The 23,141-nt window shown below is 36.1% G+C and overlaps 2 protein-coding genes across 4 annotated transcripts in view; both read left to right on the top strand.

Moving 5' to 3' along the window:
* Positions 1 to 46: 46 nt before the first annotated feature.
* On the top strand, positions 47 to 19,906 carry tgs1 (trimethylguanosine synthase 1). 3 transcript variants are annotated; one of them, XM_043224703.1, is made up of 13 exons: positions 47 to 409; positions 740 to 804; positions 2,653 to 2,831; positions 3,684 to 4,272; positions 5,825 to 5,963; positions 6,666 to 6,752; positions 6,845 to 7,025; positions 9,332 to 9,656; positions 9,803 to 9,964; positions 15,496 to 15,639; positions 16,574 to 16,790; positions 16,976 to 17,054; positions 19,569 to 19,906. In XM_043224703.1, exons 1-13 carry the CDS (start codon positions 300 to 302, stop codon positions 19,680 to 19,682), a joined length of 2,391 nt encoding a protein of 796 aa, XP_043080638.1. In that variant the 5' UTR covers positions 47 to 299; the 3' UTR covers positions 19,683 to 19,906. The 3 variants fall into 3 exon arrangements, with proteins under 3 accessions (XP_043080638.1, XP_043080629.1, XP_043080647.1); XM_043224694.1 differs by having other exon boundaries at positions 9,800 to 9,964; XM_043224712.1 differs by having other exon boundaries at positions 48 to 409; positions 2,656 to 2,831; positions 9,800 to 9,964.
* Positions 19,907 to 20,369: 463 nt separating this feature from the next.
* Positions 20,370 to 23,141, top strand: part of lyn (LYN proto-oncogene, Src family tyrosine kinase) — an 11,121-nt gene continuing 8,349 nt past the window's right edge. The window contains exon 1 of the mRNA XM_043260600.1: positions 20,370 to 20,525. The gene's annotated coding sequence lies outside the window, so the exon portion shown is untranslated. The remainder of the gene's footprint in view (positions 20,526 to 23,141) is intronic.

The following is a 23,141-nucleotide window of genomic DNA, read 5'->3' as shown; positions in this document are numbered from 1 at the left end:
TGATGGCCAGTATTGTGAGTTTGCAGGAAAGCCTTTTAATTTGACGGGCAACTTCCAAAACACGAGGGGGGAAACTCGCACGGAGTCTTAAATGTGTGTAGATAAATGGTCGATAGATGTTGTAGTACTTTTAATGTTCCTCGTTTTAATTCAGCAGTATATTTATATATCGCTATATGTCAATTGCTAGTTTTTATTTCTATTGTCCGGTTGAAAAAGTATCGATAAGATTGAAGGTTTTGCAGTTAGGTCTCGGTTAGATCCTGTAGACTGGTGTCACTCATGCTTCTGTAATCATTATGATTGATTACAGCGAGCGGAATATTGTTCCTTTAGCTGATATTATCTTCTATCAGGGTGAAGAGAGCGAGATGACAATACACTGCTTGTGCTCCAGAGCTTATGTCAAGTATGTATTCGTTCTGAACAAGCTTGCAATGTGATATGATCTACTAATTAAGAATTTGCATGGTATTTCATTAGGTTGCATGCGTGCAGAAGGTAACATTTAAATTCACCTATGCTGTATTATTGTTTGTACATGGTAAGCATTACCTAAATGGCCTGAGTAGCAGAAAAGTGGCAAAAATAAGTCAACATTATTTGTGCTCACATAGTTCTGAGGGAGTGAAGATAGTAAGTTAAACCCTCACTGTGTGACTACTAAGTCGACATAGGATGTTGCCTGTGTATTATTGGGAATGGCGATGACCACATTTTCTCTTGTTTTCATCTGCAGTGATCGAGAACTGTATCGGTCAGATTTTAAAGCCATACTGAATCAGGCTGACAGTCAATTGCAAGGTACAGTGTCTTGTTATCTGTTTATTAGTATGTTTCCTGACAATAGATTTAAGCCAGTGGTTCTCAACTAGATGGCCTCAATAAACTATCTAGAGGGCACTGGGAATCTAAATGATTTGAAATCAAGCGTTACCCAAACTAGCAGTAACATGTACTAAAACTACTTAAAGATAGTTTGTGCTTGAATTCATGTAAATTGTGTAATTAGTTATGCACATTTTATTAAAGCGCAATGGATATTTTTTATAATCTTTAAAAAAATTATACTAATGATTCATGCTTTTTCATGCACTTTTTTTTTAAAGGTTATGTATTATATATAAAACCTCCTCTACTAATCCATACAACATGCAGACACAACTATGCATAGATTACTAGATCACATCAAGTTTAAAAAAGAGAAAATAAATGGATCACAAAAAATTATGATGTTTATGTTGTGTCTTACAACAAGGGTCGCTACACTTTTTTTTAAATGTTGAACCCAACCTTCTGCTACAGAATTGCTGGGTACCATGGTAAATATGATCAAAGGCGGCTGTGAAAATCTGCAATTGTACTACTAAGGAATGCAAGCTGTTATGAAAGACATATTTATTTATGTAAATAAATCCCACACTACTTAGTTTGTTATTTGCCCAGTGAGGACATGGACATGTTTTTATCAATAAAATAAATTAAAGGAAAATTTGACTTCTTAAACTCTGATTGATCGAAACAATAATTGGCCAACTAATCGATTATCAAAATAATTGTGAGTTGCAGCCCTACCATAGAAGCCCGTCCTGTTTGAGGGTCCAGCGGTGTCTGACAACTCAATATGCTGGTGATTGTTTTTGTATGAAAGCATTTTGCTTTTCTTGAACCCTTTGTAACATTTTCTGTTAATTGTAAATTAACTGAATTATTTATTGCCCTGATTGCACTAGCTCTTTTATATTCCTGTGAAACAGGAAGCCACGGCTGGATCATTTTATATTCATAATCAGCCTGGTGTGCTCAGAATTGTAAATATGAATATACTTCACAGAAATTTCTAGGTGATCCAATAATCGTGTCCAACATGTATTTGAAAAAGCCCCAAAACATTTATTTCATAATGAGATTTCCCCACTTTTTCAAGTGTTTTAGTTGAATGAAAGGATTTTTTTTTTTTGTGATTTGGTGGCTCGCGGACAAATAAATGACAATAACAACAAAAACGCTTTTTCTGATGCGAGACTTTTATTTTACAAGACGTTCACAAAGGATTGACGAGTAAATACTGTCTTGAGAAAAAAAGAAAGCTGTCCCGATTAAGTGTCTGCGCTCAGATGATATGTTGACAGGTTTATTGTCAGTGGCATTATTCTACCGTTATTTTCATAACTGGTCATGAAATAAAAAGGCTCTCACCTCAGAAAAGCGAACTATAATTTCCCGCCAGATGTAATGCAGCGTTAGTTGCGCGCCATGCACTCGTCTACAGCGCGATCTCTATCACTTCACTAAAACTCAGAAATGTTATTAACAGTTCATATTAGTATTGTATTCACCATGGTAACTGTCATTTCCATATTTCAAAACCACCTTGTTATTTTCACGTTGTGTGATGCTGTGTATATTTAAATAACTGGTGTCCCAAACCAACTTAATTGTATTAACAAAAACAAGCTCGGAACTGCCATTAAATATTCTTACTTAGTTTAGTCTTTGTTTGTACTTTTTTTTTAACATAAACTGTGAGTCCCAAGGCCAAACCAGTTGAGAACCACTGGTCTAGTTGACGTTTTCTTGACATTCAGTTTGGGTCATAACCCACTTGCTATAGGGACTTTAATTATTATTATTATTATTTTTTTTTTTCAGTAGATTTTAAAGCTTATGATGGGGAAGAGCTTTCTGAGGACCTTAACTGTTCTGTGAATGATGATGATGATGAGGAGGAGGACGAGGAAGAAGAGGCTGTTGTTGATGAAGAGACCATGCTTATGGCCAGTTTGGGGCTTCCTGTGGAGTTTGCCAGCTCATCAAAACAGAGGAAAGCTGTATGTCTATTGGACGCATTTTGATTTTATTGTTATATTGTCCATGATGTCATCACTGCTTATAATATTCATGCAAAAAGTCTTAGGTCGTTGTCCTCCACAATTTGGAGTCATAATGGTTTATGGACAACTGCATAATAGACTGCTGTGATGTCCACACTAGTGTCTATTTTGAGCACCCATGTCAGTGCTCTTAAATTACATTTGGGATATCTTAGATGTCTGCGAAAGTAATTTTTTTTTATAAATATATTTTTAAAGTCTGCATGAAATCAAAATTGACAATATTTTTTATTCGCTCGCATTGCTGTTTTTGTGGTGAACAATTTATCCGTGCAAATCAATCCACAAAGAAAATTCATAACCTTTAATCCAAATGTGAAAATGCTCCTCCCCTCCAAAAGTATGTGTCTTCTTTGATGACATCAGTTTGACGACTTGGGCATGAGCTTAACTTTCTTATTTTGCATGGACCTCTGTGCGCCTGGCATTAGCAAGTATTTTGTATTCAAATAGTCTTCTTTAACTAGATTTCAATTGTAAATAATGAAAAAGTGTGTTAGCGTTTACACATTTGTCAAATGTAGTTTAGTGATCTCATCAAAATGTGACTCGGGTACATTTACTTTTTTATCATATGCGTGTAAATTATTTTTAATATATGCGTGTAAACAGCATGTTAATGCCCAGATGTAAAGAGGGCCTGCGAATATGGATTATCCAATGCAGTGAAGCTTGCTATCTTCTTTTATAAATTTTCATTAAAGACTGTTACTGTGAAGTTTTACCCCATTTACTTTAGGAAATGACTTGGCTGTAGCCCAAAACCAATAATTGTTTCTTATCTTTAAGAGCCAAGTTTTAGCGAGAGCGAAGAACAAAAGAATCCTGAAGCTTTTGGAATCCCCCTCAGATTATGACTCTGAACAGAAACGCCAGTGTGACATCGCTGAGACCCCTGCCGAACAAACGTGTCCCGCGTCGGAGGAGGCCTGGCTGAGCTACTGGAAACAGCAAGGGGAAGGTCTGCTTTGGCAGAGCTGGCAGGAGAAACAAGCTAATATCTCCAGCAGTTCGACACTGGACTCTTCCTGCCCAGAGGCGGACTGGGAGGAGCACTGTCAACAAACATACCAGTACTACTGGGAGCAGTTTTACTACTGGGTTGCCCAAGGTTGGACAGTGGACGAGACCTACAGCACTGCAGCTTCTAAGGAATATCAGGACAGCCCGGGAGACACAGAAGCCCTCGAGAATCAAACAGAAGAAAGGTCAAAGGCGGATGTCACACATCTCATAAGCGGCCTGAGCTTATTGACTGAGGAAGTAGACGGCGAGAACGGTGACCGGCAGTCTTCGGTCTGTAGCTGCGCTGATGAGCCCTGTGATGGAGGAAACCGCAAAAGGCCATCGCCGCGTACAGCCTGCACTGACAAGTCTGGTTAGTGCATGCGTTTTGACATTTAAAGGCTCTTTGTGTTTTAGCTATATGGGGAATGTGGTGTTCCTGCAGTGATGCTGAACCTAAATATGTCAACACCTTTCTGCTCCGTGACCTACTTTCAGCGTATTGAATCTAGTGCAGAGTTGATAGAAGTTCAAAATTATTATGTCAGTTGCGGTTCCCAACCTAATTGATTTCATTTTTTCTGGGGTACACAGAATTTTGGATTGACATTAGGAGGAATAAATGTTAACAGAATGTACTATGCAGAATGTAATGGTTGAATTTATTAAAAATTACCCTGTTGAAAAGTTTACATCCCCTTTATATTTAATACATTTATTAACTGAATGATCCATAGTTCTGTGTAGGGGTAGCTGTTCACGAGTCCTACTATTATTATTATTATTATTAACTAAAGTCTTATTTTTGTGGACTATATGTGAACATCTTTTTTGTGAAATAAACAATAACATGCATTTTGTATGATACCTCTTATTTTGGTAAAGTAACGAACATTTAGCAGATTCTGATGGGGGATGTAACTCCAATGAAGTCTCCGAGGAGATAAATGCTTATGCATATTTTAAAGAGCGTTAGAGTTTCGACTGTGTTTATGTCAGGAAGAACGGGCAAACCTGCATTTAGTTTTTTTTTTTTTGCTGTCGCGGATATATAAATACAATTTGGAGAACACTTTTCATCAGCGCTGTTGTTAAGGATCACATAGTAAAGAATTTGAGCAGCATAAGTCCCACAGTTTTGCATTTGTTTAGCATCGTAGTTGATATGATGCATTTCAGATAAAACAGGGCAAAACGGGTTGGAGGAGGAAAATGAGAAAAAAAGAAAAATACGAAAAAAGATTTACATGACAGACAGTTTTATCCAAAGCGGCTTATAATTGGGGAATACATAAAGTGATTCTTCTTAAAGAGGCGAACAGAAACAGGAAGTGCTCGTAATACCAATTCTCAGGCATTGTTTGTATAAGTACAAGCTAGAAAGGGAAGGAATAAAGTAACATTTTCGTGACTTTTTAACCTTCAACTTATTTTTTTGGGAGTTGGCCTGTTCGATATGCTCTGACAGAGCCACCTGTGATCATGACGTCATCATCACACTAATATAAAACGTAGAGTTCAGTTTGCTATGTGACGACGCCCCCTGTATAAAACAGATCTTTTTCCCCAAAGCTCATTCTTTGCAGCCTAACCTTGGCTCTGAATGTTTAATGCGTCATATCAAAAGATGTCAGCTGTTGACTGAAAGGAGCGTGTGACTTTGGCCCATGCATGTTTAATGCCGGTACATGTTAAAGAGAGCACAGACTCCTGGGTGCTCGCATTGATCACAATCCACTTGCAGTCGCTCTAAAAATGGCTCTTGTCATCCTGATTGTCGGGCCATGACTGATGCCATCTGAACAGCACCCTTATTTGTACAGCTCAAACCGTTTTTTTCCCGTATACATCAGGCGGTATAACACATTATTTTATGATGTTAACGTAGCTATTATTAACAGTAAACTGAAAGTATGTGATTTCAGATGGCAACGTGAAACAGACTTCTGCGCCACTGAGTAATCGGAGTGGACAGCCCATAAAGAGCAGATCTAACGCCGAAGATCAGAGTGATGATGATGATGATGAACCTCCAGGGAACAGACAAGCCAAAGTCAAAAGAGCGTGAGCTGCTAATCTGTTATTAAGTAAACTGTACTGTAGCAGTCATACATAGTTAATGATTATGGTTTCTTAGAAATGTTTCCCTGAAAACAAATATTTTGTCATTATTTGTCATTCCAAATCCATTTGCTGTCATTTTAGTTGTTCTATTGTACACAGAAGAAACCTTTTTTTAAATAATCGTTATACAACACTTGCCATAAAATAACAGTACATGAAGACCAGGGGCTATCAATCTACAAATCCCTAAAAAAAAACCCTAAATAAAAAAAAAAAAAACTACAAAATGATAATGCGTCTGACCAATCTCTCTTTTCTTTATTTCATTTAATTAATATGTTTAGTCTTCATGAATATACACGTGTATGTATTTAATATAATATGTCATAAGTGTAAATTTTCAAATGTGAGATTTAGAAATATATGATATATGATAATAAGAAATGTTTCTTGAGCTCCAAATTAGCATTTTAACATGTTAAAACTAGCTTAATTTCTGCTGAAAAATATATATATAATGTATTAAAATGATTTATATCAAATTATTAAAATGATATAAAATCTGTTAACAATATTGCATACTTTATTTCCAACCTTCTTTAGTTTAATTTCTGTTCTAAGTAGTGGTAGTATATGAAAGACTAAAATGAAAGACTATGATTATGTAATAGAGTGAAGATTAAACGGCTGATCTCTTCACAGTCATGAGCTGGATGTCGAGGAGCTTGCGGAGGTGTCGGTCGAGGAAGCATGGGATGCTCTTGGCCTGAGACGTGGTTCACAGCCCAAGTAAGACCCCAGACAGAGGCTAGACAACCCTTTTAGTGCGTTGAAAACAATCAGGGCCTCCATTAACATCCTAATGTTTTTTGTCTTGGCAGGTTTGACAGTGTTGTGAAGCTGAAACAAGGCCAAGCTCCATACGCTGGCAGAAGGAGTGAGGAGAACAGAAAACCTCCCGAGGAAAGAAAAAAAGCAGCCTGCAAAATCAACAAGCACATCTTCTTTACTGATGATGAACCACAAACCACAAAGCCAAAGATCAGCAGAGTCCTTCAAAAAGTAAGCTGTTTTTTGCTTCGTGTGGTTTTTGAAGAAATAATTTACACATACAATGCTCTCAATGTTTTTCTTTTTTTGTTTTGCTTTAATTTGCATCTGGTCAGCCAAAGCCTACTTTGAATGTTAGGGCTGCAGTGAGTATATTAGATTTAATAGCTTTTGGGTTGCTGTATTCAAATGAACACACTTGTACACTTTTTTTGTCATTTTAAACACTAATATATATTTATAGGTATGAACAAAATGAATTAAAACAGTGGCCTTTAGCTTTAAGTATTTCTCACTGATTATTACAAGCACAGAAAAAAATAGCACAAGGCTAAAATAAGTGCGAGGCCTATTCTCAGAGATGATCATTTTAACAAAAATGTTTTATTTACTTATTCATCCATTCATAAATTTCCCTCATGTTAACTTAAAACAAAGCGCCTGGTTACATTAACACCTGCCACAAATGGGCAGTTCATGTACACAAACACATTACTTTGTTCAGATACAGTCACCCTTGATCAATTGAGTGCATGACTAAATCAATTTCTTTAAATACTTTTTTTCTTTTATTTTATTGCATTTTATTTGTAACCCTGTCAGACACGGCTTTTAGAAACTCCTCTTAGAGGATTTTTTTTTTTTATTAGACGGTTTTTAGCCCTCTCCTATTTAAGCTCCCCTGTACTACTAGTCACTCAAATGTATGGTCTTCACCAGCAGTTGAACGATGAAATGCGTACGTTTGCGTCGTTCCCCGAGGTTTTATTGACACATGGATTTTGTGGGCTTTCATGCAAGATGTATCATTCAAGTCGCCTTACTACGGATCAGTCAAGCACACTAGCACGGTGTGAGAGGAGAATGGGGTAGAGAGTGGGCACAGAGCCAGCGAGAGCGGTGAGGCTGACACTTTATGCGGTCTGCACAGAGCTGCTTCATCCACCCCATCACAGCGCTGTCACGCAGCACCTGCTTACTGTGCGCTGTCAGCTCGCGTCAGACAGAGCCGCTCTAACCTCCAGCCTCAACCCTGACACTAACACACACATTCCCAGCTGTCAAACACGCAGGACGGGTTCAAACGCTTGCTCTTCATCACTGGCGTGTTGAATATTCAAGAAGAAAAGAGACAAATTGTTTTCAACCCAGTGCATCTAGTCATATTTTTCAAGGTGGATTTGTGAGTTTGGTGCCAAACCCCCAGCAGCCAGCTTAGTTTTCATGTAAGGCTGGATTTTAGCCAGTGAAGAGACTAGACCAATTTACTGCAGTGCTCTAGAATTGATTTCTCTGTAGCGCAAATTGATCTGGTAGAGGACGAAAACTTTACTGCATCAGACATTATCACTCGTATCTTTTCAGACTGGATGTCTAAACAAGACTTCGTTGTGGCTTCCTTTATCACATTGAGGCCTGCGGTTCCGATGCTCTTAGCTGTGTCTGCGAAGGCTGCATTTTCTTTTTAATGTCAGGGAGCCATCAGATCAAATTATGTAGTTTCTTGTAATGTAAGAAGCTTATGTCTGCCACTTTACTGCTTTTTTATTGTACTAAATTGATGAAAAAGCATTTGGGGGAGATGAAGCAGTAAAGTAAATACGTAAATTAATAAATAAATTCCAAGGACCCCAAATATGACGATCAGTTTGTGAGGAGCTCTGTTCCCATTTATTTATTTTTAGATATTAATTTTTGTTTTTGTTGTTGTTGTTCAGCAAGGACACCACATTTAATAAAAAAAATGTCAGTAAATGTTGTAATGTCAGGCTTTTACATAGTTACAAAAGATTTCTATTTCAAATAAAAGCAGTTCCCTGATTTTTTTTCACAATTTTCAGCATTGTAATAAATGTTTCTTCAACATATTAGCATATTTCTATGATTTCTGAAGGATTATGTGACACTGAAGACTGGATGATCGACTGCTAAGATTTCAGTTTTGTCACCATGGGAATAAATTCCATTTTAAAATAAATAGGCAAAAATATATTAAATAGCCTGGTGTTATATTAATACAAGTGTGGTGTTAAAGTATAATTTCACAACAATATTTCACAACATAACTGTGTTTTTTAATCAAATAAATGCAGCCTTATCGAGCATAAGAGACTAAACATTAAAAAGCAATAAACATTTAAAAAAAATTACTTTTTTCCTTCTAAATATTAAAATATAGAATAATAATTTCTATTTGAATTACAATTGATTTTCAGAACCCTTTTAGTGATAAATGTTGTTCCAAAGCAGCTTTACAATGTTAAATTAAATGAAATTTAATAAGTTTTTAAGTTCTATACTTTCTAATACCCTCATAGGTCCAGAGTTTCCTTCAGCAGGTTCAGACTGAAGCTGACTCTGCTGAGGTAACTCCAACCTCCATGCCTGAAGCCCTGACCGAGCCATGCGAGAGAGCAGAAGATGGAAGTCTACGAAAGAAAGACGAGGAAAAAACTGATGAAACGGAGTGTGAGAAGACTCCTCAGCTCAGCAGAAGATTGGAAGAAAGTGAGAAACCTCAGCAGAATATTCAGCCAGACCCCGAAGAAAGACAGGACAGCGATTCAGATCCCAGAGGAGAGCTGCAGCCCTTAGACGTCCCTGACTTCTTACTCCCTGACGCTCCTGAAGATGCTGAGGGAGGTCAGCGTTTAGAGCTCTGCTTTTACATGATACAAATGAGATAATAACAGTCTGCGTTACATGCAAGCCAACCATTAACACAGTTAGGCTTCTCATTTGCCGCTCAAGGCGATTTGACGTAATCATACTGTTGCCTTTCCCAGCAGAGAGCGTGCAGGCCTCTAAAAAGAACAAGAGAAGAAAACGGAAAAGGAGAAAGGATGTGGAGATGCCACCTGAGATTGCAGCAGAACCTGAGCTGGCCAAGTACTGGGCACAACGCTACCGTCTGTTTTCCAGGTTCGATGAGGGCATCAAACTGGACTATGGTGAGTCAGACAATCCATTAATTCGTTGCATTTTTCAATTAGCAGATGCTTTTATCAAAAGCAGCTTCAGTGCTGCAGCATCAGAGACATTACATTTTAAACAGCGGAAGATTGCAAAAATAGATATCCTATTGAACTATAAATGAATTACTCTTCATAAATGATATATGGCTGATATAGATAAAATGTTGTTGGCGATTTAGCCGATTGTTTATCTCTTATTTGTCTATTAGGTCTTTCTCTGTAGTGCTTGGAGATGCCTCCTATTCTTTGTGAGCTTCTTTATTTGTGGGGTTCCTTTAGGGATCTGTTTTGGGTCCCCTTTTGTTCACTGTTTACATGTTAACCCTGGGTCAAATAATGCGTGCCTATCACACTGAGTTTCACTGCTCTACAGATGAGACACAGTTCTGGTAAAGTCTGGTACTACTGATACATCCCACAGCTTCACAGAGATTAAAAACTGGATGTCTAAATATTTTCTGCAAATGAGTAAGTCAGAAGTGCTTATAATAACCCGTGTGGCCCCAATAGCGCTAGTATTAATAATCTTTAATTTGGGTGTCTTATCTAATAATGTACGACAAGACGCTTGCAACTGTAATTTTTGACTGAACTGTCCTATTGATGTTCAAGTGGTGCAGTCTTGTTTTGCACAACTGAGTCAACTAACAAAGATAAAATCATTCCTTTCTTTTGCAGAATTGAAGGGTCATTTATGCTTCTATCTCTTCCAAACTTGATTACCGTAATGCACTTTTTCTGGTATTAGTAAGAGACATCTCCAAAGATTGCAACTGATTCAAAATGCTGCTGCTAGGCTTTTAACATGCACTAAGAAAAGTGACCTTATTCCTATTCTCGCTTCTCTTCATTGGTTGCCTGTGAGTTTTAGAATTGATTTAAAATTTAGTTGTTTGTTTTTAAAGCCTTGAAGGGTCTGACTTCACAATCTATTAACTTCTTATAAGTTGGATCATTGCTTGAGATCCTGTGGTAGTGCCCTACTCGTGGTTCCAAAATCTCGTCTTGTAACCAAAAGTGTATCTTCTTAAAACTCATTTTTATCATAAGGCCTTCTCTTAAAATTGATTGTTTTGATGGGTTGTATTTTGTTACTGTACTGTGTATTTTGTATATTTTATTGTAAAGGACTTTGTAGCTTAGTTCAGAAAGCAGCTATATAAATGTTTACTTACTAACCTTACTAATTGATAAGAAGCAGTGAATTAGTAGTATATTGAGTGAAGGATTTATGGATGGATTATGGAAGGATGGATTATTAATGGTGAGATCTGGACTTAAAGTCTGTCCAAATATTTTAACATTTCCGTGCATATGTGCACCAAAGAACAATGCAAACATACAGCATATGCATAAAAACATTTTAATGGATAAAAATATGCCTTAAAGAGACTTCTTACTGATGATGCAAATTAATTGAAGTATGAATAGATTCACAGGAATGATTTGCAGCAGACCCCCTAATACTGTCGTTTAAAGACATGAACACATAGGGGGTCAAATAAAAAGCAGCGTTAGTATCACAGTGTTTATTTTATATTGCCAAATAAAACTACTAATATATTACAAGTATTTAACACATTGCCCAACCCTTAATTCTTCTCAGTTTCAATTTTATAATGATAATATGATGAAAGAACAGGGACATTCAGCAACCCAAAAAAACAGAATCAGAATTTGATCTACTCTTTGGGAATTAATAGAATGACATGATATGGTCCAAATAGCTATTTGAATATACTGGACATAAACCAATAGCCCACACTTCTTTTGTAACTGGCAAACTAAAATCATACATCATACATATATATATATATATCTCATCATTTGGAATAATATGCACCAATTAATAATTCACAGTAAAACCAGTGAGTTTAAATAAGAAAAACAGGGACCCGCTAGGAAGTGAGGTACAGAGAATGATGTCAGAGTGAGGTGGTAGCAGCTGTCTGACTGCGCTGGCTCCGTCTGCAGTGTGTGTGCTGACGCTCCACACGGAGCCCCTCATACCTCCTGCGTCAGACCAGAGAAAAAGGGATGGAGACAGCGAGCAAGCGAGAGCAAGGCAGCAGGCAGCTTTTAGAGCGCTCAGGAGAGCACTCTTTTCTTTCCCCACGCTACACTTTACACAAATAGAGTGCTCAGCCTCAGAGGAGGACAACCTTTAGCTCTGGTGCTTTACCTGTGTTCTCCTCTCCACTGCTGTCTGCAAAGTGGGTCACTCTCTTAATGGACACTGTATTAAACTCAACATAAACCGGCCTGTCAATCGCTCTTCTCTTGTCTAATTTTATCTTGTAAAAGGAATTTTAGTTGCTGCATGTTCTTTAATATTTGGTATTTTTACCATTTGGTCTTGACCGCTTATTCTTTATGTTTAAATTGAAGAAAGAACAAGAGCTGATGGTGTAAAAGAAAATCGTGAATTTGAGCACATGCATTTTTAAAAAAGCACCATTGCGTAAGAAGAAATATTGTATCTTTTTTTTGTATCTTAACATTTGAATATTAATGGAAAAAAATCTGCCAGTACAGTATGACAAAATACACTCATGAATCAGTTAATCTTGTATTAAAGGTATATTATCTGAATCTACATTTTCTTAAGACTCATTAGCTCACCCAAACAGGAAAAGTCTGTCATTGATTACTCATGTCATTCACTCAAGACCTTTGTTTATCTTAGGAACACAAATTAAGATTTGTTTGATTAAATCCTAGAGCTTTCTCATCATCAAAAATATCTTAATTTGTCTTCTGAAGATGAATGAACGTCTTATGGGTTTGGAAAGTGGAGCAATTGATGACTATATTAATATACTATATTAATACTACATTAAAATATTATGCTTTTCAGGTACATCTTATTTTACATTTTTCACATATTTTAGCTGGACATTAATATTGGTTACTGTTGTTCATACAAAATAAATGAAAAAAATCTAGCAATTTCTTAAAACCACCTGCAACACTACAGCATTATGATGGTGACCTTTGCTAAAATATCACCAACATTTTTTTTTTTCCCGGAAAATGTGAAATAGTTTTTATACGTGTTAAATGTCTCATGTTGTCTCAAGTCACTTTCTTTGTTAAATTGTCTGACATAACTGCAGCATTGGGTTAGGATTTAGTTTTTAATAGGGCTGGTTTTGGGAAACATGCCTTTTAATCAGCACCAAATGTCAAACGGTTTTCCTTGTGGTACCATGAAAGGTCCCGTTATGTGGGATTAGAAAAACTCTCCTCACGGACGGCAGACTTCTCTTTGAATTCTCCAAAGTACCGTGACTAATGTGTTTTTATACGTCTCTCTCACTTTCGGATCATAACTCTTTCACTAAGCATCTGGAATTCTGTTTGAAAGTGAGATCAGAGCCTCGTATCTATTCACTTATTCATGTCAACAGAGGCAGTAGCCCATAGCCACAGTGAGCCTCTTTTCCTTCAGCACTGCCTGATTGGACAGAGGAGAGAGCGAGGGGCAGATCAAGAGCGTGGGCTGAATCGTGTATCTCCCATACCCCCACCGTAAACAGGAGGGGGATTACCTCAGGGCTGCAGAGATGCAAACGTACTCTTTTTACTAGCGTGATGCCCGCCAAGAGGAACTAAACAACAAACGCAGCTGTGACGTCAACGTTATGCCAGTCAAGATGCAGACTTTTAAATGGAATGAGGAAATCGGGAGGGACTTTTATCAGCATGTGACCCCACTAAAGGGCACTGGGCATGCATTACCACTTCAGAGGCTGCACAGATTAAAGATTCCAAGTTAACATGAAATGGCATTCGCAAGACATTTTAATAGGATGTGACACGTGACGGGACGCTGAACAAGAAAGAGGTTTGGTTATCCATCGGTTATCCAACTAGTTGTCTGGAGCTAAAAAAGGAAAGAAAAAAATTGTTCTAATGGACTGTGCTTTTAATATAACTCAGAATGTTTTCTTATGGGAATCCATCTAGCCATAGTTGTTTTGAAGCTTTCAGTACTCATATACTTTTTAATAAAAAAAAAGAAAATAAAAGTCAATTTTAGATGGAAACAACTTTAATACATATCTGTAATGTACACACTTCCTAATAGTAGCTATTACCACTTTTTAGTTATTTTAGGTTGGACTCTGAAAGCATGAAGATAAGCATATTATTCCGTGATGTATTTAAGTTAATGCGATGCAGTCATTCAGTTAATTCAGTCAGTTCAAGTGAACTAAGAGGTTAAATGAATAATAATTTAAGCATTTACATCATCAAAGCAATTCTCAAACTTTAATGTCAGTAGTGTTAACCACATAAAAAGGCAACATTTTAAATGTCTTTTTCAGAAATTTCATAGATAAACAGATGATTAAGTTAAATTAAGATCAACGTTATAGTACCTTCCTCTGTCCTAAAACACATTAAACTACATTTGTCAGCGGTGTTAATGAATAAAAAATTCTATAATTATTCATTTTAACCTTGAATTATACGTTAAAGATGATTTCATCAATATATCACGTAGGTTTAATGTGGAACATTTTATTTTTAAAACGGATGCAAATGTCACTGCAGTTATAGAACGACACCAATACAGTGCGTTCTTATGTAAGATTTGGTCTTTTTTTTCTGAGCTCATGCAAATTTGAGGTAACGCTTACGGTATATGTGCTTAAAAAAAGCAAGCTCTCTTGCCTCGAGGGCACCTGTAGTTGACGGGCTCTTGTTGCCGCCCGCTGTCCAGGCCTCACACTGTAAACAGGAAGCGCTGAACGTGTTTGCTCCAGACCAGTGATTGTTACTTTAACAGGTGTTCTATTCTCAGTGGAGAGAGAAATACGAGAGGCGGAAAAATAGAGATGCGTTTTGTAGAGGCTAAAAGCAGATGGTGTCAGTCTCCACAGAATCAGAGGAGGACATGCTCTGTTAAACTTCACTCTCTCTGTGCTCTCTGACTGCTTCTGCCTCGGCTCTCTCTCTCACAGATGCACGCAACACCCTAAAAACATAAAGATCCAGTATCTGGGGCCATGTTTTAAAGTGTCACAGCTTTCAAAAATGATGAACTGCTTGGAGATACAGAGGGAGTCGTCATATCTTGAACACGTCGAACGGCATGTACACAGATTCTCCTGGAATGATATGGTTTTCTAGCATCACATGATGAATTAACCAAATGGAAAAAAATGATCATCTTTTTGTCACCAGAGGCTCCTCCTAATATGGAGCAAAGCTATATATTTAGAGAGGGGAGACTGTGTTTGACGTAAGCAGAGCCGAGCTTCAGCTTTTCAAATAGAACATGAAAACTGCAGACTCCCTCTGGTGGATAATATGTAAAAAAAAAAAAAAAAACATTTGTAATAAAAAGGTGCATTTAGGTTTAACTACAATTTAAAAAACAATAATAATCTGCTATGCTAATTTTAATATTTTTTTCAAGAAGCAAAAAAACAGCTTGAACTGACAAAAGTTGATTGGAATCGTGATGTACATGATCTGAGACTGTGTTTCGTCCACAGAGGGCTGGTTCTCGGTGACTCCTGAGAAGATAGCAGAGCACATCGCTCTGAGAGTGCAGGACAGCTTCAGCACGGAGCTCATTATCGATGCCTTCTGTGGTGTGGGCGGCAATGCCATTCAGTTTGCCCTCATTGGTAAAAGAGGTACAGTTGCATTTCACACTGCCGTGCATTTCACACACTTTCCATTGTCCACTGAAACGATCTGATATATGTTTTTAATTTAATTTATAATTTATAATCTATATAATGTCATTTATAATGTATCTATAATACATTTATTTATAATTTACATATTTATTTTTGCATTTTTGATTGACAATATTAAAAAAAATAAAAAAATCCTTCTTGCAGCCCCAAAAAAAAAAAAACTGCATAATTTGTTTTTCCAGTCTTAATAATTTATTCATACATTATTCATTACATTCTTGTTTAAAATACAATGTTTTTCATTTCTGAATTAAAATTTATATAGATGATTATTTTTGTAATTCATGTTTAGGAATATTCACAATGCATTTATCTTCATGAAAAATCACTCAACAAAGCTGCATTGATTTGATCAAAAATACAGTAAAAAGGGATATTTTGTGGTATTAAAATTTGCAATCTTTTCTATTTTTATATATTTTAATAATATAATTCTTTAGTCTATATTTAAAGCTGAATTTTCAGCAGTCTCAGTATCAGTCTCTAGTATCACATGATCTTTTAAAAATTATTTGAATAAGCACTGCTTAATAGTTTTTTGTAAACTGTTTTTTTATATTTTCATGAATAGAAAGTATTTATTTTTATTTTTAGTGACTCAAATTATTATTTTAATTGGTCCTTGCTTCATAAGTTTTTTCTCACACCAAATGTTTGAACAGTTGTGTATATTTACTCACGTGTATTTAAGGTGTAAAGTAAAATGTTAGTACTTCATGTACTTGTACGTGACAATGACAATTTTATAGCTAATAAATCAAATGTTTCCTGAAAATGTTTATTGTATTGTCAAAACCAACATGAATACAAAAAGAACAATACTGGACTAGGTTTTAATTGTATTCCTTTTTCTCCTCCTGACATGCAGTGATCGCCATCGATATCGACCCCGTACGGCTAGCTCTGGCGCAGCACAATGCAGAAGTGTACGGTGTGGCGCACCAGATAGAGTTTGTGCAGGGGGACTTCCTGCAGCTGGCTCCACGCCTGCGAGGAGACATGGTTTTCCTCAGTCCCCCGTGGGGAGGACCAGAGTACCTCAGTGCTGACGTCTTCAACATCCAGACCATGATGACTCTTGATGGATATCCTTTCAGTCTTACACTCTGCTCTTTATTTTTGCCGGTGCTCTTTATTACAGTTTGGACTAGAAAATTCAGATTTGTCCTTTTTCACACCATTGCTCTTTGTAGAAGTTATGGTATACTTTCTAACGTTTGTGGTCAAGGTGCTTCAAAACTCCTATTCCAACTTCCTTAACCATCTATACATTTGAAATTTTTAGCTTGTCAAAGATGATTTCAGACAACATCGTCTATTTTCTTCCTCGAAACGCAGACATGGAACAGGTAACACTTATATAATCCTTTTTTTAAATAGATTTTTAGTAATTTTTTTTAAATCTTTTATTTTAATCGGAATATAAAGACCCCATAAACGGTTTAAGGAACATCTTTTTTGTATTGATGCTAAAAGTTTATGAAAGGTCGTTTTGGTTTTCTTTGGATTTTCCACTTCCAATTTTATATAAATATTATATATTATATATATATATATATATATAATATACGTGTGTGTGTGTATACACAGGGGTTTGACAATGAAACTGAAACACTGGCCAATTTAGTGTTGGAGGTGTCATGGCTAAATTTGACCAGCCTGGTGGCCAGTCTTCATTGATTACACATTCCACCAGTAAGAGCAGAGAGTAAAGGTTTAATTAGCAGAGCAATAGCACAGATTTGCTTAAAATATTGCAAAGCACACAACATTATGGGTGATGTGTCAGAATTCAGTGCTGCATCTGTGACCCAGACAGCAAGTCTTTGTGATGCATCAAGAGCCACGGTGTCCAGGGTAATGTCAGCACACCACCAAGAAGTTCGAACCACATGCAACAGAAGTAACTGTGGATGCAAGAGGAAGCTGTCTGAAAGGGAAGTTCCGGCTGCTAACCCGGATTGTATCCAAAAAACAAAACCACAGATGTCAAATTTAGCTAATTTAAATGTGCCCCTCAACTCTCCTGTTTCCACCAAAACTGCAATATCATGGCATTCTCTCTGCCCAATACTTGTGCTAGATGTGCATGTCACTGCCAAGGACTACCAAACCATTCTGGAGGACTATGTGTACCCAATGGTTCAAACATTGTATCCTGAAGGCGGTGCCGTGTATCAGGGCGATAATGCACCGATACACACAGCAAGACTGGTGACAGAGTGGTTTGATGAACATGAAAGTGAAGGTGAACATCTCCCATGGCCTGCACAGTCATCAGATCTAAATATTATTGAGCCACTTTGGAGTGTTTTGGAGGAGCGAGTCAGGAAACGTTTTCCTCCACCAGCATCACGTAGTGACCTGGACACTATTCTGCAAGAAGAATGACTCAAAATCCCTCTGGCCTATGTGCAGGGCATGTATCTGTCATTCCCAAGATGAACTGATGCTGTGTTGGCCGCAAAAGGAGGCCCTACACCATACTAATGGATTATTGTGGTCCAAAACCAGGTGTTTCAGTTTCATTGTCTATCTATATATACTGTGTGTGTGTGTGTGTATATATATATATATATATATATATATATATATATATATATATATATATATATATGTATATGTATATATATATATATATATAGTATTTCAAATGTATTTATTTCATACTAAGCATAATATAGTATATATATATATATATATATATATATATATATATATATATATATATATATATAGATAGATAGATAGATAACATATGTAATTCTTGACTTAACAATATAAAAATTATTAATACACTTTATTTGGCATGCTAATCATGTACAAAGCACATTTCTTAATATTAAGCCTAAAATGTAATTTAATGTTACAATTAATGAGGGTTATATATATTTTTTTTTAAAGTAATATTAATCTTTAAATGCAAGATATTTAAAGTATGATTAATCGTGATTAATCGCATCCAAAATAAAAGATTTTGTGAAGACTGTGTACATATATAAGTAAAGTATGATTTTTTTTTACTTATTTAAAACACAATTTTAATTTGCTCCGTTATTATAAGGGATTATTATATATCCCTCCATTATAGATTATAGCCATTTGTAAATATGTAAATGTATTTACATTAAATGTTTTTCTAAATACATTTTAGTAGATTTATTTAGGGGATTTATTTTTAGTATATGTTTAGGGGATGCATACTAGTGGATGGACGACCTAAGTGTTAGTAAAGGCTTCAAACTCTAATTTTAATTTGACAGGGCCTAGATGAAATCATCTGATTGTATTATTGCTACACTTATTCTTGGCTATGCATGTAGTTTCAGTTATCGTTTAATGTGTCAGGCGACATAAGATAAACTTAGTTGCAAAGACAATTCGCTGAAAGTATTCTTATTTAGTCACAAATTGAGTTTTGTTCACAGAATGCACTGTGTACTCCTGGTTTAGTTTAGGGCATCTGATGTCTGTCAATTGCAGCTGTATCATGGTTTTTGATTTCTCTGAAAGGTCTTGTTGTCTGGTGCAGTGTGGTTGCACCTTTTGAAACCACACTACTTTCCGGAGCATTCTTTGTTTGACTGTAGCAAATTTCTTCACTAATATATAAAGTAAATACATCATTTTGCCCATAACTGTTTGTAAGGTTAAATACTGTGTATTAGTGTGACTTTCTTGTGATTGAATTCAACAGAAGTTTTCCCTAAACGAAAACACTGTGTTTATATTATACTTGTTGATATAGGCAACTAATGACCACGTCGCCTGTGATGATATCTCACACCTGCTCTGCCTCTTTTTTTTTTTTTTTTTTTTTTCTTCCTCTTTCTCTTCATACCCCTCCTCATTGTGTCTTTCAGATCGCGTCGCTCGCCGGCCCAGGTGGGAAGGTGGAAGTTGAGCAGAACTTTCTGAACAACAAACTCAAAACGATTACTGCATACTTTGGCAACTTAATTAAGTTAAAAACATAAAACCTTTTTTGTGTCCTGTCTTTGACAGTCATTTATGTTAGCTGTAATTTAACCACTTAAATTGTACACAGTATCTGCCGTTTACCGTTTTGTAAATCCAGCGATGGTGAATTTTACATCAAATTTACATTTTATATGTTTTTGTGATGCCGCTACTATAATGCTTATTTTAGATCTGTTTTTTCCATCATTGATATTTACCTATTAAAGTTGATTTAAAGACACAGTTTTTTTTTTTTTGTTGTTTTTTATTCTAAAAAACTAATCTATTCTAACTAAACTAATCTATCTATACTACTAACATTGAACTTAATGTCATTTAACTATCAATCTTTCTAAATGTCTTTCTTACAGTGCTGTATAATATTTGTATAGATACAGGTATTTGAATGTATTATATTTATATTTTTCTATTGATAACTCGTTTTTATATATATATATATATATATATATATATATATATATATATATATATATATATATATATATATATATATATATATATATATATATATATATTAGTCAAAACCGTTAACGTAGTGAAGGCGTATGTTTCTACACATCATACCGATATACTTTTTCCCCAAATGCTACACAGACTTGACAAGCGTAATGGCACAGCGGTTTTATGCAAACAATTAAAACAGAACTCTAATCAACATGGTAAATATTGTACCAGGAAGTTGAAAGAGCAGTAAAGCAGCGGTCGTCCAGTCTCAGGTTCCTCATTCTGTTTGTGTGCGTCGCGTCAATGAGAGGAACGGCGCTCGCGCTCGACGCTTATTTCTCTCAGAAACGTTTTCTTTTAAATGAGAGTTAACCGCTTTTTCTGACATTTGACAGGTAGGTGGGCTTTTTGCCTGTTTTAAATTCTCCTTACGCTCTGCTGTAGTGGTGTTACAGTAAATATGCGTGATGTAACGTTGTCTGCATATGTGTCAGTATCAACAAAGTTGTTTTCCGTATATTTTGCCTTTCTTTCTTTTTCTATGTAGACACGTTTAAATGTTGATTCAACGCTACGTGAATGCGTTTTGATGGAATCTCCCAGCTGCCAAAATAGAAAAAGCCGGTTAGCCTTGAATCATGTTCCTGCTAATTGTAAAATCTGAGTAATTATTAACTCGCGAATTTAGCATGATCACTTTCACGACATCACACGACATTATAAATCAACATTTCCCATTAAAATAAAGGAATCGCTAATAATGTCTTAATATTACAATCGTTTTTCCTCAACAGCAAGAAGTCTCTGATTTGTCTCTATAGAACAAGACTTAAGTAGCCTAATAATCTCTTGAAGAGTTTCAGACAGGATCTCCAAAATGTCTCAAACTATGTTTCTAAAATAGGCTACGTCTCTGAACTCTGACATTTCTTGTTAAATACGTCTTACGTTATCTCTCATTTGAATTTATTTTTATTTCTCCAAAGAATGACAGGAAAAGCGTCTCTTAAAACTATAAAGTTGACAGTAAAATTGTGTCGTCACCATTAGACTTAACCTTTAAAATGACATTAGGACAACGAATAAAGTGTAAAACAGAACCACTTCACGTAAAGGTAAGCGGTCTTCTCACAGCATGTTTCCCATTTTATTTTTAGCCAAAGGTGCTGAGTTTTAACACCATGACACTTGACCTGAGTTGTTGCAGAGACGCCCTTTTCTTTATTTTGTTCTCAGAATTTAGGCCTATTCACTTTTTGTCCTTTCTCGAATTTCTGTATCAGCAGGCTACAAAAACAGAGTTAAATAGCCTAGATTGGGTTTCATCATTCAACGTGATGATCTTAAGGCACATATAGCATTCTCACACAAACAGGCTAGAGACTGAAACTCAGAAGTGGTTAGAGGTCTTTTGTGCGTCTCTGTCTTTCCTGTCTTGCTGAACGCCCTAGAGACTGGCCAGAGGAGGAAGTGCAGCCCCAGTGGCCTGCTTGCTCTCGCATTAATCTAGCATTATAACCTTGTTACTAGTTTCCTGCTGACATCTAAAAATACTGCCACATCAGTAGAGTCCATGATGGCCGATTTCATACACATTTTCAGCCTAGTTGTGTTAGCCGTTTTAACCAAGTCTAATAGCATTTCAGCTTCAGGACAATGGAGGACACTTTTTTTTTTTAGCACGGTTTCTACTACTTCTGACAGGGCTGTAGGCTTAATGTAACCAGAACAATATCAGTTGCTTTTTGGAGATTTTCAAAGGATCTGTTATGGAATTTGTTAAGAGATGTTATGCAGGTGCTCAAGACTTATTCATGGCTAGGAAAAGTGTTTTGTTTTTTCGGCTACTTTGGTATTTCAGGAAATGTTTAATGCTGTGGCCTTTTGACCAAAAGTAGTCCGTTTCCAAAGGATGCGGGAAGAATTGGCAAACAATCCTGTCAGAATTTCCCAGGGGAGGACAATGCTAGGTCAAATTATTAGACCTTTTTTTTATTATTATTGTTAAATAGCATTTCTAAAACAAGTTTTGAGTTTATTTTAAAACGTCACTCTGCCATCTGTCTATCTGTTTTTAATTGTTGCTTGAATTATTTCCTTGTTAAAAAAAAAAAAAAGAAACAAAGTAATTCAGTGTTTGCTGCTCATTGATATAAAGTCCCTTACACAAGAGATTTACGCTACGTGCATTTCCTCCTCATAGTCCTGTTGTTGCTTTGACATCCGGCATTTATGACCCCTACATTAAAACTGATTTTAGTATGAAATGATTACTTCTTCCTAATATTGTGAGAATAAGCAAAAGACGTATATTCTGTAGGGGAATTCCTTGGCTTTCTTCCCTATGAAACTCTAACCTTAAATAGCTCGTGGCAGATGATTTATATTTAACAGGGCATCGCCGTGATATGTTTACCTGACCTTCCAGTGAGTTTTCCAGGCTGCGAGTATTCCTTATACCACGTAAAAAGGGTGTGTTATTATTTTGAAGGTGTACTGTTATTCATATAATGCCTCTTAAAATGTCCTGGCAATCTTATACCAAGTAACTTCATGCTATTCCTCCATGACCTACTGGGATAAGCAGACATCAAAGTTTTTTTTTTTTTTTTTTGATTTTGCGGTCATTAGGTACCACAGCAATTGTAGTGTGTTTTTGTTAACTTTACAATTTCAGTTTAAAGCCACATGCTCGCTTTTAATCGTTTTTACCAGATCAGTCACTTTTCATTTCATTGTAGTATAGATTTTTAATTTTTTTTTAAACCAGTAATAAAATAATAGTAGAAATCTGTTGCACATATCAATCATCCAGTATTCGAATCACACATTAATTATTTACATTCATTAATATTAAACAATTTTGGTGTTCTGTCTGTCATTCATAACGGCGTCTGGGTCTGGAATCTTCTCTCCCATCATTTGCATCAATTTTGGGTATCTGTACCGAAGCAGTGACATGTACAGTTATGTAAGACTTATTGCATAGGTTTTATAATCTAATGCACTGT

Source organism: Puntigrus tetrazona, chromosome 2, assembly GCF_018831695.1.
Source record: "Puntigrus tetrazona isolate hp1 chromosome 2, ASM1883169v1, whole genome shotgun sequence".
Taxonomy (NCBI): domain Eukaryota; kingdom Metazoa; phylum Chordata; class Actinopteri; order Cypriniformes; family Cyprinidae; genus Puntigrus; species Puntigrus tetrazona.
Note: the sequence above shows the minus strand (reverse complement) of the source record. Positions and strands in the feature narration are given on the sequence as shown.